Source organism: Gadus chalcogrammus, chromosome 4 (assembly GCF_026213295.1).
Source record: "Gadus chalcogrammus isolate NIFS_2021 chromosome 4, NIFS_Gcha_1.0, whole genome shotgun sequence".
Classification (NCBI taxonomy): Eukaryota; Metazoa; Chordata; class Actinopteri; order Gadiformes; family Gadidae; genus Gadus; species Gadus chalcogrammus.
Window position 1 is genome coordinate 33,963,495 of NC_079415.1, and position 16,998 is coordinate 33,980,492.

At 45.7% G+C, this 16,998-nt stretch overlaps 2 protein-coding genes and 2 long non-coding RNA genes across 5 annotated transcripts in view; 1 reads left to right on the forward strand and 3 right to left on the reverse strand.

The window, feature by feature from the left end:
• Nucleotides 1-5,870, reverse strand: part of LOC130381026 (uncharacterized) — a 41,549-nt gene extending 35,679 nt beyond the window's left edge. Inside the window, exons 1-6 of the mRNA XM_056588447.1 lie at nucleotides 5,356-5,870; nucleotides 2,731-3,014; nucleotides 2,487-2,553; nucleotides 955-1,968; nucleotides 338-621; nucleotides 99-165 (exon numbers count right to left, since the gene is read on the reverse strand). Coding sequence (XP_056444422.1) covers nucleotides 99-165; nucleotides 338-621; nucleotides 955-1,968; nucleotides 2,487-2,553; nucleotides 2,731-3,014; nucleotides 5,356-5,758 — 2,119 coding nt within the window. The 5' untranslated portion in view covers nucleotides 5,759-5,870. The remainder of the gene's footprint in view (nucleotides 1-98; nucleotides 166-337; nucleotides 622-954; nucleotides 1,969-2,486; nucleotides 2,554-2,730; nucleotides 3,015-5,355) is intronic.
• A 435-nt stretch (nucleotides 5,871-6,305) lies between these two features.
• Nucleotides 6,306-7,995, forward strand: LOC130381461 (uncharacterized). Its single transcript, XR_008895417.1, has 3 exons — nucleotides 6,306-6,623; nucleotides 7,021-7,705; nucleotides 7,794-7,995. It is a non-coding gene; the product is annotated as an uncharacterized LOC130381461 (long non-coding RNA).
• Nucleotides 7,996-8,251: 256 nt separating this feature from the next.
• Nucleotides 8,252-11,434, reverse strand: LOC130381462 (uncharacterized). Of its 2 annotated transcripts, XR_008895419.1 has the most exons (5): nucleotides 10,074-11,434; nucleotides 9,623-9,910; nucleotides 9,282-9,375; nucleotides 9,074-9,155; nucleotides 8,252-8,870 (listed from the first exon to the last, which is right to left on the reverse strand). It is a non-coding gene; the product is annotated as an uncharacterized LOC130381462 (long non-coding RNA). The 2 variants fall into 2 exon arrangements; XR_008895418.1 differs by having other exon boundaries at nucleotides 9,623-11,434.
• Nucleotides 11,435-11,547: 113 nt separating this feature from the next.
• On the reverse strand, nucleotides 11,548-15,798 carry LOC130381373 (zinc finger protein 431-like). Its single transcript, XM_056588961.1, has 3 exons — nucleotides 15,677-15,798; nucleotides 15,442-15,494; nucleotides 11,548-14,295 (listed from the first exon to the last, which is right to left on the reverse strand). Exon 3 carries the CDS (start codon nucleotides 14,207-14,209, stop codon nucleotides 11,690-11,692), a length of 2,520 nt encoding a protein of 839 aa, XP_056444936.1. The 5' UTR covers nucleotides 14,210-14,295; nucleotides 15,442-15,494; nucleotides 15,677-15,798; the 3' UTR covers nucleotides 11,548-11,689.
• Between the last annotated feature and the right edge of the window lie 1,200 nt (nucleotides 15,799-16,998).

Consider the following 16,998-nt stretch of genomic DNA (forward strand, 5'->3'; position numbering starts at 1 on the left):
TTCCAAAGAGGACCAGGCTTTTTAGCGCAGGAAATATCAAGTACATTCTCAGTTGATCCAGGTAGTTTGCTTGCATAGATGCAATGTGTATTACTAACCTACAGCGGGCATACCTCCATCAACATCCTCTTCAAGCTTTATTGAAATGGTGGCTGGGGTCTGCGTCTTTCCACATAAAGAAGGAAACACACAAGACATTATTTCATTGGCACAGAATAGTTGTCAATCCCCACTAACGACACATTGAATCATAAAGGTGTGGGCTTTCTATGGGTGTGTTTTAGAGTTGTAACAGAGGAAGCCTCTCTTTTTGATGGTGAATAAGATGATTTCCAACCTGCACACTCAGCTCCTCGCGGTGGACCAGCCGCTCGCCGCGCTCCAGGCTCTTGGCCGCGCTGTGGTCCGCAGACAGCGAGTTCAGGGCCTCCACTTCTGACGGGGTGAAGAGGGTGTCATGGCCGTCTATCGCCAGTCTACCCTCCCCTTTTTCATGGATGATCAGAATCTTCAGCTCCTCCCTGTGTCTGGCCAGGTGGGAGGAGCCAGGGGCGTCCACGCCCAGACTCTCCGAGGTGGCGCCGCGCTGCGTGCTACGGTCTCCAAAAGCAGCGCAATCCTCTGCAGAGGGAGATTTTTCTTTTTAACAGAGAGTAATTGTTTTGATACCGTCTGCATAAAAGGAGGCACTGTGTATTTGTACACGTGAAAGGAACTCTTTAAATGTATGTAACATTGACCCAGAGGGTTTGAAACGTATGAACCCTCCGGCAGCGAGGCGGTTATCGCGGCGGCTTGCAAGCACCTAACGCCATTTCTAGTTACTGGGGAATCATAGGCAGGCTGGGGGAACTCATTAATGTAAACCTCATGAAGTGAAATGTTCATGCCATGGGACCTTTAAAAAAATAAATGTTTTTGCAATATTATAATAATGATAATCTCTGGTCTCACCCTGGCCATCCCAGTGAAAATGTTCTAGCTCCGCCACTGAGCCCTTCATGCATTGGTCGAACTTGTAGGGCTTCTCCCCGGAGTGAGTCCTCATGTGGGACTTCAGGTTGCCTTTCTGACTGAAGCGCTTTTCGCATTGGTCGCACTTGTAGGGCTTCTCCCCGGTGTGAGTCATCATGTGGGCATTCAGGTCGAAAATATGACTGAAGCACTTCACGCATTGGTCACACTTGTGAGGCTTCTCCCTGGAGTGAGTTCTCATGTGGAGCTTCAGGCTGCCTTTCTGACTGAAGCGCTTTGTGCATTCGTCGCACTTGTAGGGCTTCTCCCCGGAGTGAGTCCTCATGTGGATCTTCAGGGTGCCTTTCACAGTGAAGCTCATCGTGCATTGGTCGCACTTGTAGGGCTTCACACCGGAGTGGCTCCTTATGTGACGCTTCAGAGTGCATTTCTGACTGAAGAGCTTCATGCATTGGTCACACCTGTAGGGCTTCAGGCCGGAGTGAGCCGTCAAGTGGAGCTTAAGTTCACATTGCCATTGGAAGCGCCTAGTGCATTTGTCACAACTGTAGGGCTTCTTCCCGTAGTGAACCATCATGTGGCGTTTCAGGTAGCCTTTCCGACTGAAGCGCTTCATGCATTCGTCGCAACCGTACGGCTTCTCGTCGGTGTGGATGGCATTGTTGGGAATAACCTTGCCACACAAGACACCGGGCCGGCCCTTGCGGCCGCCCTGATGCCCAGACGGCTCCTCAAGGCGGACGAGCAGCACGCTGCAGTTCAGGCTCTTGGCCACGCTGTGGTCAGCGGACAGCGAGCTCAAGGCCTCCAGTTCTGACGCGGCAAAGAGGGTTTCATGGCCGTCCACCGCCAGTGGGCCCTCCCCTTGTCCGTAGACGCTCAGGATGCGCAGCTTCCCGCTGTGACTTGACATGTGGGAGGAGCCAGTAGCGTCCTCACTCGCCGCACCGCGCTGCGTGCTGCAGTCTCTGATGTCATTGCCGCCGCCGTCTTCTTCAGAGAGGAAGAGAGAAAGTAATGGTATTAATTCATTATTTGCACAAATGGATACAGTATGTAGTTTGTACACACTTGTGTACTGGAAGTAGGGCTGGGCGATATACCGCTAGTAAAATGTATACCGGTAAATTTTTGAAAGAGATATGTAGTTGAGACATATCGCCCTACGGTATATTGTATATTATTTTGATGTTGCCTTGCAAGCCCTATTTTATATGGCTTACCGCTACCCTGTGAGCCTACAAGCTATGTTCAGCTGATCCATCCCATATACGTAGTGTTCTCCCAACCACGTTACGCATCACAACAAACTATAAACAAAAACATGGTGGTAGAAGTAGTAGTACGGAACCCGTAAAGGGACATGGGGTAACAAAAAGGTTTTTAACGTTTCTCCCTCTGGTCATGATGCTTTTCAAAAGAGGACCAGACGTTTTAGCGCACGTAGAATCGAGGACATACTCGGTTGTTCCAGGTCGTTTGCTTGCATAAATGCAATGTGTATTACTTACCTCCAGCAGGCATGCCTCCATCAACATCCTCTTCAAGCTTGATTGAAATGGTGTCTGGGGTCTGCTGCTTTCCACATAAAGAAGGAAACACCCACAAGAAATTCTTTCATTATCACAGAATAGTTGTTAATCCCCACTTACGACACTTTGAATCATAAAGGTGTATGCTTTCAATGGGTTTGTTTTAGAGTTGTAACAGAGGAAGCCTCTCTTTTGGATGGTGAATAAGAAGATGATTTCCAACCTGCACACTCAGCTCCTCGTGGCAGACCAGCCGCTCGCCGCGCTCCAGGCTCTTGGCCGCGCTGTGGTCCGCAGACAGCGAGTTCAGGGCCTCCACTTCTGACGCGGTGAAGAGGGTGTCATGGCCGTCCGTCGCCAGAGGGCCCTCCCCTTTTCCGTGGACGCACAGGATCTTCATTTCCTCAGTGTGACTTGAAATGTGGGAGGAGCCAGGGGCGTCCACACCCAGACTCTCCGAGGTGGCGCCGCGCTGTGTGCTGCGGTCTACAAAGGCATTGCAGTCTTCTGCAGAAGGAGAAAAAAAGAACTAATTGTTTTGATACATTATTTGCATAAAGGGAGGCATCGTGTATTTGTACACGCAACAGCAACTCTTGAAATATATGCGTCTGTAACATTGACACAGAGGGATTAAAATGCGTCCTGCAGACACAGATTCACAGTTTTGGAGAGGGACGTCTCCTCCAGCACCCTCCCCCCTAGACTCAAAGCTCAAGCCGGTGACCAGTTGGAGGAAACTCAACGAACACCAGCGCAAAATGATCTGAGCACAACATGATATGTGAGACAAGCGCAAATATTCTATTTTGACAACAAAAAGCGACAAAGTTTTCTTCCTTGTAAGCTGATCAGCTAACATTTAGAATACATTCAACATTTTGAACCCTTCTGGGTTCTTGACTGATTCCATCTTTGAAATGCAACTCCCAAGTTTGACTCGTGTTTTATCAGAGGGCTGGTCATGATGCTTTTCAAAAGAGGACCAGGCTTTTTAGCGCAGGTAGAATCTAGTATCAGCCTAGAATTTATGCTTTCTAGAATCTACTACATCAAAGAAATATAAAAAATACTCAATGTAGAAAGTACACAGTACCTTCACTTGTAAAATGTGGCTGCAAAGTCTTTAAGGATAGCTGTGTGCCTACAGTATGTGTTTCCAGGTGTTCTGTCTGGCAGGCAACATCCCTTGAGATAAGCTGCCGAATGTAAACACTTGATGTGCTGGTCTGTGTAGAGACAACAAACTAAAATCAGTACTCAATATATTACTTTGTATATATTCCAGGTGCAAGTTGTAAGAAGATATAAGATAAGCATGTTCAGTTAGTAGTATTAGTTATATGAAAATGATATTACATGATTTATTTGTTTACATATTTTATAGTTCATATATCTTACAAGTTCATCTCAATACCATGACATCAAGCTCTTCAGAAATCTGCTAATAACCCTTTGATTTCAATCAGGCGTGAAGGGGAAAACATGAGTGGGCTATGCATTTAGGAAGAGTTAACCGGCCATAATTATCACCTCATCAGTAAAATGCTAGAACTACTGCGGTCCAGTAGCTGGTAAAAGACAGTTGTATTCGTTTGTAGTAGGGTGAGCAGGAATTGTTAAAGCTTCGGGACATTCCCTTGGTATCCAAGCAGTAGAGATCAGCGACCGTACCCCCGTTGTTGAATTGTGCCCATTGTCGTGTGATGATCCCCCTGGCTTGCAGAGGTAAACACTCATTCAGGTGATCGGTGATCCAAATAACTAAGAAGTGTACAACACTCGCGTTACAGTGAGTGAGTACCTTTACATTAGCGACAGTAACTGGGCTGTTAGCTGTAGAGCTAATGCTACAGCTACATAATAAGGGTAACAAGGTATCCACGTACAGTAAAGCAACACAATGCTATAGAATAAGTTGACTTACTTTTTCGAGGTTTGTAGCTTAGCCAAGGAGGTTTGTTACTGAGCTAGACTTGCTTTTCCGACGCTGAGCAAGTCCAGCTCTGCATTGGCCCAAGTTGAGGAGGCAGTGGTCAGTGAAATGTTTTGCGCAGACTGGCGCATTTCCAGAGACAATACCATTAACCCACTGCTTCTTCCGAGGCTTGGATGAAGTAAATCAAAAACAGACTTGTGTTGATTTCTACATCCAAACACTGAGCAACTGCGAGGCTCGTTTGCGAGCCATGATGTCTCTCAAGGGAAGAATGTGGCACGCCACTCACACGGTGGTCGTAGCTCATTTTCTCATGGGCGGTCGAGACAGAATCTCTGGGCGGGCAAAGCAGAGAAAGGGGAGGTAAACTTTCCCCGTAATATTCTTTTTTTTATTGAACATGATCAAAATATAATACAAATAAATTAATGAGCATTAAAATGCAAGAAAGATTTTTTTAGTTTTGATATAGTGGTACATTTTAAGGATTTTGCATATGGTTCGTGGTGGTGGTTTGATGAATAGACTGGCGAAGTCACGCCTCTTCCGGTAGAGCCCATCGGACCATCGGCATGAATCATGGCCGTTTCTCAATTCCTAGTACGCGTACTACGGACTCGATGACTTGCAAGTACGTACTTGGCAAGTCCGTACTTCAAGCAAAGACTTGCGAGCAAGCGAGTACTAGGTTAAATGTTGAGTGATGTACATAGAGAGCAAAAACCGAAGTCAAATTCCTCGTTTGTTCGCAAACCTGGCCAATAAAGCTGAATCTGAATCTGAATCTATATGCAACCCCAGTTTAACAGTACGTATGATGTTGATTGAATGATTTAACGTTAACCATGCCATGTTTGTCAAAAGTATACAATAGCCGAACAGCTAGCTAGTTAGCACACATCAACTTACCGGCAGGTGGTCGTGTCGCGTAGTCATGTTCTCCGGTACCTCTCCGTTCCGTTTGGGCTTTGTCCTCTCCTTCAGCTTTTCGAGCTGACACCCGTTTATACACATCTGTTTTCTTCAGGGCTGTGGTGTAGCTGTTCCAGTCAAAACGACTGGGAACAGCTCCAGTATTCAGCCTAGCACTCCCGTCGGTATAATCAGCCGCTGAGAAATGCCGACTACAGACCAGTGTACTCCCCTTCTGAATCACGAAATTAAGTCCTTCATCCCGTCTGATCGCCCTGACCCACTGCTGTCTTTGGTCTGTATTAGTTGGGAAGTCGTGGAAATGCAAATACGGTTGTTTTTGTTTGGAATTGGCGCATAGAGGTACACAACAGAAGCTCTTGTTTTTTGACTGCGCCATCGTCAAATATCATGGACTACGCGACCGGAAGTCACTTTACCCGGTGAAGGCAAAATCGAACGCCGAACCAGGAAGTTGTGAGATAGGCCTATTGGAACAGCAGCGGACTCGATGACGTCACCACCTCTGCTCGTCCGTTAACTGTGCTACGGCCTCATTTAGGCATATACTACTGAACAATATAAACAAATGATGTAAAACAAAATCCCAGCTTCTTTCATTTTCAAATAGTAGGCTATGTAAATATTCTGAATGAATAAAAATGGAAAAGATATGCGTGTCCTGTCATGTGTATAAGCTATACACACACGACATTATATATAGATATTTATATATGATCTTATATTATAATTATTATATTATATAAATATATATATAAGTTAAGTGTAACTTAAGCTACAAATATATGACTTGATGAAATCACACCCCAATACCACACCTGGTGCACATTGAGCCATTAGCATTCAAAGGGGGGTAATGAATGATCAAAATGTCAAGACTGTCACTCATCGTCCCAGGTAAATTACTGCGATAACATTGCTTGATTAACACTATTCACACATGCATATGTTCAGGAATTCTGTCTTGCGTTCGCTCACACATGGCATAGCAATGCTAGCTCGGGAGCCAGATGAATCTCGCATGTTTTGTTTGCTAAGAGTAACAGCTTAAGTTAAGAGTAAGCTATTGCTATTGTTTTAAATTACAGGATGGATCTGAGAGGGATTGCCGTTGCGATGGGTTTCCTCTATCTACAAGCAGAAGAGGAGGCTGCCCAACTGAGGAGGATCATCGTTGAGCGGAGAGCTAGAATGCGGCGGGGGATGCTAAGGAGACGAGCCATCCTCAGTTGTCTCTGTCTCACGTATGTGTTTTATTTATATGGCTTGTTTTTGACCTTTCGCTTTATCGGTTGATATTGATATATACTTGACTGTAATGGGTGAATTTGCCATTTTTACCACAGGGTAGAAAGTTTAAGCCCCTTAAAGCTACACACAATATATAAAACGGGCTGAAATGTATTAAAAAATAACTAGCCCTAGGAAAGATTCCTTTCGTGAATTTACCCTTAGCTTTTTACTGATCAAACAAGTAAAATGTTAAATTGTTTTTTAATTCTGGTATACAGCCAATACATATTAAATACATAATTGCAATTTATTGTACATTAAAATACACAAATAAGCAATAAATCTAAAAATATATGAACTTAACCATTGGCATGTAAAAATATATTTATTTTCTTTGTTTGGTACCAGGACCAAAGCAGCTGAACATCACTGTGCCCATCCTAGCCGTGTTTTTCTCTGGAGGGGACCTGAAGCCAGCCTTCAGGCTCTCCAGGGAGAGCTTCAACCGGCTGCTTGCCTTGCTGCCCCGGCAAAAAGTCCATGAATGGAGCAGCCATGAGGTGGAGGTGCTGGTGGCAGTGTACTGGCTGGCCTGTGGAGCATCGTACAGGGTAACGGCAGATGCCTTCGGGATGCCCCTGTCCACAGTTTGCAGGACGGTCCATGGCGTGGTGGAGGAGATGATGGCCATCCTCCACAGGGTGATTCATTTCCCCCAAGGCAGAGGAGATGGAGGCGGTGGGGGCTGGCTTTGCTCGCCTTGCAGGTCACGAGGCCTTCAGATGTGCTGCTGGGGCCATTGATGGATGCCACATGAAAGCTTTGCCACCTGCAGAGCAGAAGAAGAGCTACTTTAACCGGAAGCTCTTCACTTCCATCATCCTGCAGGGCATCTGCGATGGAAACGGTCCATTTATTGACGTGTACATCGGGACCCCGGGGTCAGTGCATGATGCCCTCGTGCTCCGGCGTTCTCCCTTTTATAGGCAGGCTCTGTACCCACCAGCTGGGTACTTCTTGCTGGGTGATGGAGGGTACCCATGCCTGCAGCGTCCTGTGGCCATCATGACGCCATACCGCCACCCTGTAGCCGGTAAGCTCCTTCTCTTCTGTCACACATGCACCGAAACAAATTGTTAGTTTGGTGACACTGATACATCCATGTGAATTTTGATTACCAGGTCAGGTTGAAGCTATAGATACAACAGGCACCACGCTAGAGGGCGTAACATTGTGGAGAGGTCTTTCGGGATCCTCAAAACCCGCTGGCGGGCCATCTTCCTGCGGTATCTGGAGATCCGGTCTCTGTTTGCCCCCAAGGTGGTAGGAGCCTGCTGCATCCTGCACAACATTTGCATGGCAGCAGGGGATATCTTGGAGGAGGAGGAGGAGGAGGAGGAGGGACCAGGTGACACCGTGGAGGCAGATGACAGGGACCTGTCAGGCAATGCGTCACGGCGGGCGAGGATTGCTGCCCATGTTTCTGCTCCTGCAGGACTGGATGTTTGCCAGCAAGAACATGATTACCTCTACACACACACACACACACACACACACACACACACACACACACACACACACACACACACACACACACACACACACACACACACACACACACACACACACACACTTTTTTTTTGTATGCATATATATATTCCTAGCTTTGTCAATAAATGTACATATATTTTTTTCATCAACTTTCAGCAGATATCGTCTCAGTTTTTTATGCTTAATAAAGCAGCGGTTTTCTCCTTCAAACTCTTGCCTCCTGAAGTCCTTGTGTAACTCTGAATTTGCCAGTATGCATGTGAAATGTAACATAAAAATACACTTTTGCTTTCAAGAATGAGCAGATGAATTTAGAATAATATTTACATCTTGGAGATTAATTTTTCAAACCAGGACAGGCACGGTTCAGCCCTGACTGCTGCCGCCCTCTCCCTCTCCGCCTCTCTCGCCACTGCCTCTCTCTCTCTCTCCTCGTCCCTTTCTCCCTGCTCCCTCAAAAGCTCCAGCAGGCTGTCCCTGGGTCTCTTTCTGCTGCTGCTTCCCCTGGCCTCCTCAGCAGAAGAGGTAGAAGCCGGTGTGCTTACTACCCCACCTGTAGCGGCAGTCATGTTGGATGCAACAACCAGGGGCGGACAGATGGAGTGATGTCCCTGGAGTGCAGCATCCATGGCACCATACCACTGCCAGGTGGCGGCAGTAGCTGTACCGGACTCTCCCCCTCTGCCTGTGGGTGGGTCCCTAAGCGACTGAAAACAGGATAGAAATGACTGCACTGTCAAACTAATTATTCTCATGTAATACACTTAATTACTCTTACTCTATTTAAAGGGCCACTGAAATGGTATTGTGTGTAGGTTAATTTTCATATGAAGGAATCGCTGGAATGCTCAGTATATATGATATAATCAGTATATAATACAAAGCAGATAAACAGGCAACGTATACTTACTTTGTACTTGAGCTTCAGATTGTTCCACTTCTTCATGGCCTGTTTGGTGGAAATATCCAGGCCAGAAGTGGAAATTAAGTCCCTAAAGCACATTCCCACTGCCACTTTAATAACATGCAACGTATTATTCATAACAAATTAAGACTACTGAAACCCGACTTGAACCGTCCCCAAGAAATAAAAGCACTCAAAATCAATCAATACTCACTCCCATCCCGTAGCAGAGGAGTTGCGGAGGCCAGTGAACCGAGCTTCATTTGCCCCCCGCCACTCGATGAGGGCCCTTGTTTCTTCAATTGTCCCTTGATAAAATAGAACGTGTTAGCCTATATTAATTGAATGCATAATAAAGGCCATGATATCAAGTCCTGTCGAGTTACGGCTAGCTGTCCCGCTCCGAAAAAGTGAAATCGTCCGAGAAAAACAAGTAGGATTTGACAGGTTGGAGAATTCAATGATAGCCTAATAAAAACGTTAAAAATAATAAATACCGATATTCGTGAAACAATATAATAACTTACAATTAATAGCTTATAGATAATAGCTTACAGTTGTGCGTCTTCTCCATATTGTCCGCCATCGTACTGCTGCGAGTGCGAAATGCATCCTGGGATTTATAGCGGTTGCAAGTACACACGAGCCAGCTCCGATGCATGCTCGGTGAAACGGCGAGATCGAGCACGCATCAAGAACACTTCCGGGTTTTACGACAGTACTCGCTTGATGTGTACTTCGAATTGGAACAGTGCTCGGGCAACGACTGATGACGTTTCACGGGTCCACGAGCAGGCACAAGTACGCAAATTGGGAAACGGCCTCTGATGTCATTGCCGCCTTCTGAGGCAAAAAAAGATGGAGAGAAAGTAAAGGTATTGATTCATTATTTGCATAAAGGGATACAGTATGTACGGGAACTCATATTAATGTTAGTTATTTTCATGGCATGGGACCTTTAATTTAATTAATTTGGAAAGGCAAACTCTCAAATTAAATTTTCCACCTTAATTTTCCACGATTTCTGGAAAGCAAAAGGCACCCTGGAGAAAAGCTGCTTCTGTAACAGCACAGAAAAAAGAATGCAGGAAGGTTGAACGCATCTGAAGTAAAACAAAACTTCATATTCACCATGATATCTATAAAGAGAGCTTCCGTGCCTACAATTTAGACTTAAAAAGTGCTAGAGAAACATATTTCTCCAATATCATTAAAACCAACACTGATAATGCAAAAACCCTATTTGCAACTGTTGACAGACTTACCAACCCCCCAACACAAATTCCACCTGATCTCCATTCCACGCAGAAAAAATAAATAAAGCTTTTTATACTGATAAAATTGAAGGCATCAGACGCGCCATCAATATCTCCACTTCAGACAAAAATGTTGGACTACTTTTGTTCAGGCAAAAGTAACGTGGCAAGGATGGCATGCTTTATTGTTATAGACTCTCAAAATCTTGTGGAAATTGTGACACAACTAAAGCCATCGACCTGTTGCCTTGATACTTTACCTACCAACCTCTTTAAGAATGTTTTCGAATGCCTAGCAGTAGATATATTGCAGATAGTTAACAACTCTCTCCAGTCATTACGGCAATGGTCTCCTTACAGGTCTCCCAAAACAAACTCTGAGGAAGCTTCAGCTTGTTCAGAATGCTGCTGCTAGAGTTTTAACAAAGTCCAAGAAATTTGAACATATTACATTTAAAATCATGTTGCTAACCTATAAATCCCTACATGGTTTAGGCCCAAAATATTTAACTGATATGCTTCCACTACATAAGCCTTCTAGACCACTAAGATCCTCTGAGACCAATCTGTTAATTATCCCCAGAGTAAACACGAAACATGGGAAAGCAGGATTTAGTTACTCTGCAACAAATAGCTGGAATAAACTCCCAGAGGATTTAAGACTTGCCGACTCTGAGCACCTTTAAAACAAGACTGAAGACTTTTATGTTTGCTTTAGCTTTCTGCTAAATCTTAAATACATTGCTTTTTTTTAAACTTTGCCTTAATTTTCTATTTTAATACAAAAATGCCTTTGTAACTTTCTATTTTACCCATTTCTTTGCATATGTCTTATTTTACTCATCTATTATTTTATTTTATTGTATGACAATGTTTAGAGGCACTTTGAGTCTGCCTTGTGCATGAAAAGTGCTATTTAAATAAAGTTGCCTTGTAGGTCTGTCTCAGGTCTTCGTTCTTTGTATGTTTTGTATGTTACAATCTAATTAAAAAATTGATAAAAAAAAGAAAATAATATTTAACAGATAAGAGTTTAGACCTCTTCATTTTGAGAATCAATGTACGTCGAGGTTGAGCAATGCAGCAGCTGAGCACTTGACCAACGTTACATAATGTCTTGCCTCCCCCCCCCCCCCCACATTGGAAAATGATTTACAAAAAACATAGATTTACAAAAATAGATTTACAAAAAACATAGCTTAGACCAAACATAGCTTGGTCTAATTCTATGATCAGTGGGAATTAAGGGCACCACTAGAGGGCACCCCCAACACATTTGTCGCTCTAGGCAATCTCCTCGTTCGCTTATAGCAATCACCAGCCCTGGCTGAAACTGGCGTTGTTCTGCACACACATGCAGGGCTTCTTAACGGGGGTGAGTCCTCATGTGGGTCTTCAGGGCAGAGCAATGACTGTAGCGCTTTGTGCATTGGTCACACTTGTAGGGTTTCGCGCCGGAGTGAGTCCTAATGTGGATCTTCAGGCTGCCTTGATGTTGGAAGCGCTTCGTGCATTGGTCACACCCATAGAGCTTCTCCCCAGCATGAGTCCTCATGTGGATCTTCAGGTCGGTTTCCAAACTGAAGCGCTTCGTGCATTGGTAACACTTGTAGGGCTTCTCCCTGCGGTGAGTCATCAGATGGCGCTTCAGCTGTGTTGTCCGACCGAAGCGCTTCATGCATTGGTCACACTTGTAGGGCTTCTCGCCGGAGTGAGTCATCATGTGGCGCTTCAGGCTGCATCGATCTTTGAAGCGCGTCGTGCATTGGTCACACATGTAGGGCTTCTCGTCGGAGTGAGTCCTCATATGGATTTTCAGGTTGCCTTTCCGACTGAAGCGCTTCTTGCATTGGTCACACTTGTAGGGCTGCTCCCCGGAGTGAGTCATCAGATGGCGCTTCAGCTGTGTTGTCCGGCCGGAGTGAGTCCTAATGTGGATCTTCAGGCTGCCTTGATGTTGGAAGCGCTTCGTGCATTGGTCACACCCATAGAGCTTCTTTCCAGCATGAGTCCTCATGTGGATCTTCAGGTCGGTTTCCAAACTGAAGCGCTTCGTGCATTGGTCACACTTGTAGGGCTTCTCCCTGCGGTGAGTCATCAGATGGCGCTTCAGCTGTGTTGTCCGACCGAAGCGCTTCATGCATTGGTCACACTTGTAGGGCTTCTCGCCGGAGTGAGTCATCATGTGGCGCTTCAGGCTGCATCGATCTTTGAAGCGCGTCGTGCATTGGTCACACATGTAGGGCTTCTCGTCGGAGTGAGTCCTCATATGGATCTTCAGGTTGCCTTTCCGACTGAAGCGCTTCTTGCATTGGTCACACTTGTAGGGCTGCTCCCCGGAGTGAGTCATCAGATGGCGCTTCAGCTGTGTTGTCCGGCCGGAGTGAGTCCTAATGTGGATCTTCAGGCTGCCTTGATGTTGGAAGCGCTTCGTGCATTGGTCACACCCATAGAGCTTCTCCCCAGCATGAGTCCTCATGTGGATCTTCAGGTCGGTTTCCAAACTGAAGCGCTTCATGCATTGGTCACACTTGTAGGGCTGCTCCCCGGAGTGAGTCATCAGATGGCGCTTCAGCTGTGTTGTCCGGCCGGAGTGAGTCCTAATGTGGATCTTCAGGCTGCCTTGATGTTGGAAGCGCTTCGTGCATTGGTCACACCCATAGAGCTTCTCCCCAGCATGAGTCCTCATGTGGATCTTCAGGTCTGTTTCCAAACTGAAGCGCTTCGTGCATTGGTCACACTTGTAGGGCTTCTCCCTGCGGTGAGTCATCAGATGGCGCTTCAGCTGTGTTGTCCGACCGAAGCGCTTCATGCATTGGTCACACTTGTAGGGCTTCTCGCCGGAGTGAGTCATCATGTGGCGCTTCAGGCTGCATCGATCTTTGAAGCGCGTCGTGCATTGGTCACAAATGTAGGGCTTCTCGTCGGAGTGAGTCCTCATATGGATCTTCAGGTTGCCTTTCCGACTGAAGCGCTTCTTGCATTGGTCACACTTGTAGGGCTGCTCCCCGGAGTGAGTCATCAGATGGCGCTTCAGCTGTGTTGTCCGACCGAAGCGCTTCGTGCATTGGTCACACTTGTAGGGCTTCTCGCCGGAGTGAGTCATCATGTGGCGCTTCAGGCTGCATCGATCTTTGAAGCGTGTCGTGCATTGGTCACACATGTAGGGCTTCTCGTCGGAGTGAGTCCTCATATGGATCTTCAGTTGGTTTTTCGAAAATAATTGCTTCGTGCATTGGTCACACTCGTAGGGATTCTCCCCGGAGTGAGTCATCATGTGGAGCTTCAGGTGGCTTTTCACACTGAAGCTCATCCTGCATTGGTCACACTTGTAGGGCTTCTCGTCGGAATGAGTCATCATGTGGTTCTTCAGGTCGCATTGCTGTCTGTAGCGCTTCGTGCATTGGTCACACTTGTAGGGCTTCTCCCCAGAGTGAGTCCTCATGTGGGTGTTCAGGTGGCCTCTCAGACCGAAGCGCTTCGTGCATTGGTCACACTTGTAGGGCTTCTCCCCAGAGTGAGTCCTCATGTGGATCGTCAGGGAGCATTGCCATTTGAAGCGCCTCATGCATTGGTCGCACCCGTACTGCTTCTCGTCCGCGTGGTTCCTCATGTGGACGATCATATTGGCATTGTTGGGAATAACCTTTCCGCACAAGACACTGGGCCGGCCCTTGCGGCCGCCCTGATGCCCAGTCAGCTCCTCAAGGCGGACCAGCCGCACGCTGCAGTTCAGGCTCTTGGCCACGCTGTGGTCAGCGGACAGCGAGCTCAAGGCCTCCGGTTCTGACGCAGCGAGGAGGGTGTCATGGCCGTCCACCGCCAGAGGGCCCTCCCCTTGTCCGTAGACGCTCAGGATGCGCAGCTCCCCGCTGTGACTGGCCATGTGGGAGGAGCCAGGGGCGTCCACACGCAGACTCTCCGAGGTCGCGCCGCGCTGCGTGCTGCGGTCTCTAATGTCACTGCCGTCTTCTTGAGTGAAGAAAACAAAGACAGAGAGAAAGTAAAGGTTTTTAATACATTATTTGCACAAAGGGATCCAGTATGTAATATGTACATACTTGTCTGTGTATTGGAAGAATTATATTTTGACATTCTTTCTTTCTAACTTCTATTTGTTGATTCATGCATTTTTCTTGTCCCCCTTGGGGGGGTCAAGGGTCAAAGGCTCCAGCTGAGAAGGCACCGCTACGTCTCCGCCTTTTAAGGATGTGGGGAGGTCATAAAGACACAACCCAGGTCATCTGTTGTTTCCTATCACCCGTTTTACCAAGACTGTAGTTATATTGGGAGCTGATTCAGCATTCCTGACACCCGTTTGCCATGAAGAAGATGTAAATCATTCTACTATGACAGGGATGGGCACGCACATAATTTTTATAAAAAAAAGAACAAAGAAAAGAAAAAAAAGAATCGAGTTACAGAAAACTTGGTTAAGAAAGAAGAAAAGCTGAGTATCTGTTCATAAAATTCAAAGGCAAACCCATGTGTCTAGTGTGCTTAGCAGCGATATCAGTCATGAAGGATTTCCATTTAAGTCGCCACTACAACTACTACAACTGCCCTGAAGTGAATATCATGCTTGTTGGGTCTGAGTTCATTGAGTTGTTGCACTTAATGTTGGGCCACTGTTTTTCAGTTTTGTGACATCATTGAATGATGATGTATGTGAGCCCTTTGTACTGATCAAATTACTAACCAATCATGTGGCTGTTGAGCATGGAATACATGAAATGAATGTATGTTGGTTCAATCACCATACCATACATAGGTTATGAATCTGGAAGATTTTGTAGGCAGTGGCCCTCCCCAAAATGCACCAGAATACAGGAGACCATTTCCAACAAATTCAATGTGTAGCTTCTCTCAGTTTACGTCTGGTTGAAGTGCACAGTCACATGGCCCTCTGATGGTGAAGATGAAGAATTGTGGCCCTCTTTATCATGAAAGATGCCCATCCCTGTACTATGAACTGTATAAGTAGCATTCGTGTTTTAGCAGGGCTCTGGTCATGATGCTTCTCAAAAGAGGACCAGGCTTTTTAGCGCAGGTAGAATCGAGTACATTCTCAGTTGATCTGGGTTGTTTGCTTGCATAGATGCAATGTGTCTTACTAACCTACAGCGGGCAATATCCTCTTCAACCTTGATTGAAATGGTGTCTGGGGTCTGCTGCTTTCCACATAAAGAAGGAAACACATACAAGACGTATTCTTTCATTTGCACAGAATAGTTGTTAATCCCAATTTGAGACACATTGAATCATAAAGGTGTGTGCTTTCTATGGGTTTGTTTTAGAGTTGTGACAGAGGAAGCCTCTCTTTTGGATGGTGAATAAGAAGATGATTTCCAACCTGCACACTCAGCTCCTCGCTGCAGACCAGCCGCTCGCCGCGCTCCAGGCTCTTGGCCGCGCTGTGGTCCGCAGACAGCGAGTTCAGGGCCTCCACTTCTGACGCGGTGAAGAGGGTGTCATGGCCGTCCACCGACAGTGGGCCCTCCCCTTTACCGTAGACGCTCAGGATCTTCAGCTCCCCGCTGTGACTGGACATGTGGGAGGAGCCAGGGGCATCCACACCCATATGGCAAGCCGAATTGTCATTTATTAACTAAGTTTGACTATCCAGAATTTACATTGCAGATATCTGCAATTCAGTTTCGCCTAGTCAAAACTAACATTTCGGATATCCGCAACTACATTCCTCCTATCCGCAATTGTCATTTCAGATATCCACAAAGACATTCCTCCTAGGCGAAATTACGTCATTTTCGCCATTCATGTCTATGGGGTTTCTCATTGCGGATATCTACAATTCAGTTGCGGATATCCACTTTGTGAATTACGGATATCTGCAACTGAATTGTAGATATCTGTAATTCCAGTTTGAGATATCTACAATTTGATTCTGACTAGTCATAATTCCAGTTCAAGATATCTTTAATTCACCTCAATTCAAGATATCTACATGTCCCTTTTCAGATATCTTAAATTAAGTTTTGACTAGGCGAAATGAAGTTGTAGATATCTCTAACTGGAGTTACGACTAGTCAAAATGACGTTGGAGATATCTCTAACTGGAGTTACGACTAGTCAAAATGACGTTGTAGATATCTATTATCAAGTTATAGATATCTTGAAAGGAATTTTGATTAGAGATATCTACAATTGTAGATATCTTTAACTTTCCTTCTGCCTAGGCGAAACTGAATTATAGATATCTTGAATTCGAGTTTTGACTAGGCGAAATGACGTTTCAGATATCTGTAATGACGTTTCAGATATCTGTAATGACGTTTCAGATATCTGTCATGACAAATTATAGGACCGTTTACTTTAAGCGGGAGCGGAGCAGCTCCTCGTTCAATCATCATTCACACAATTCACTGATTACATCGCTCCATATTTTCTCGTGATCTTTTCGATCACAGCCAACGCCATGACTGCTCCTTTCTTATTCCATTCGGAAATGAACCCACTTCTTCTTTGATTATGGCGGCAAGGGGAAATTACGTATTTCTGGATATCTAAAACGTAATGCCCAACACTTAAATGACGTTTGAGATATCTTTAACTTTCATTCTGCCTAGGCGAAACTGAATTACAGATATCTGCAATTGTCATTTAAGATGTGTGACGAGTTGAATGTCGTTTTCCGTGAAGTCATTGCAGATATCT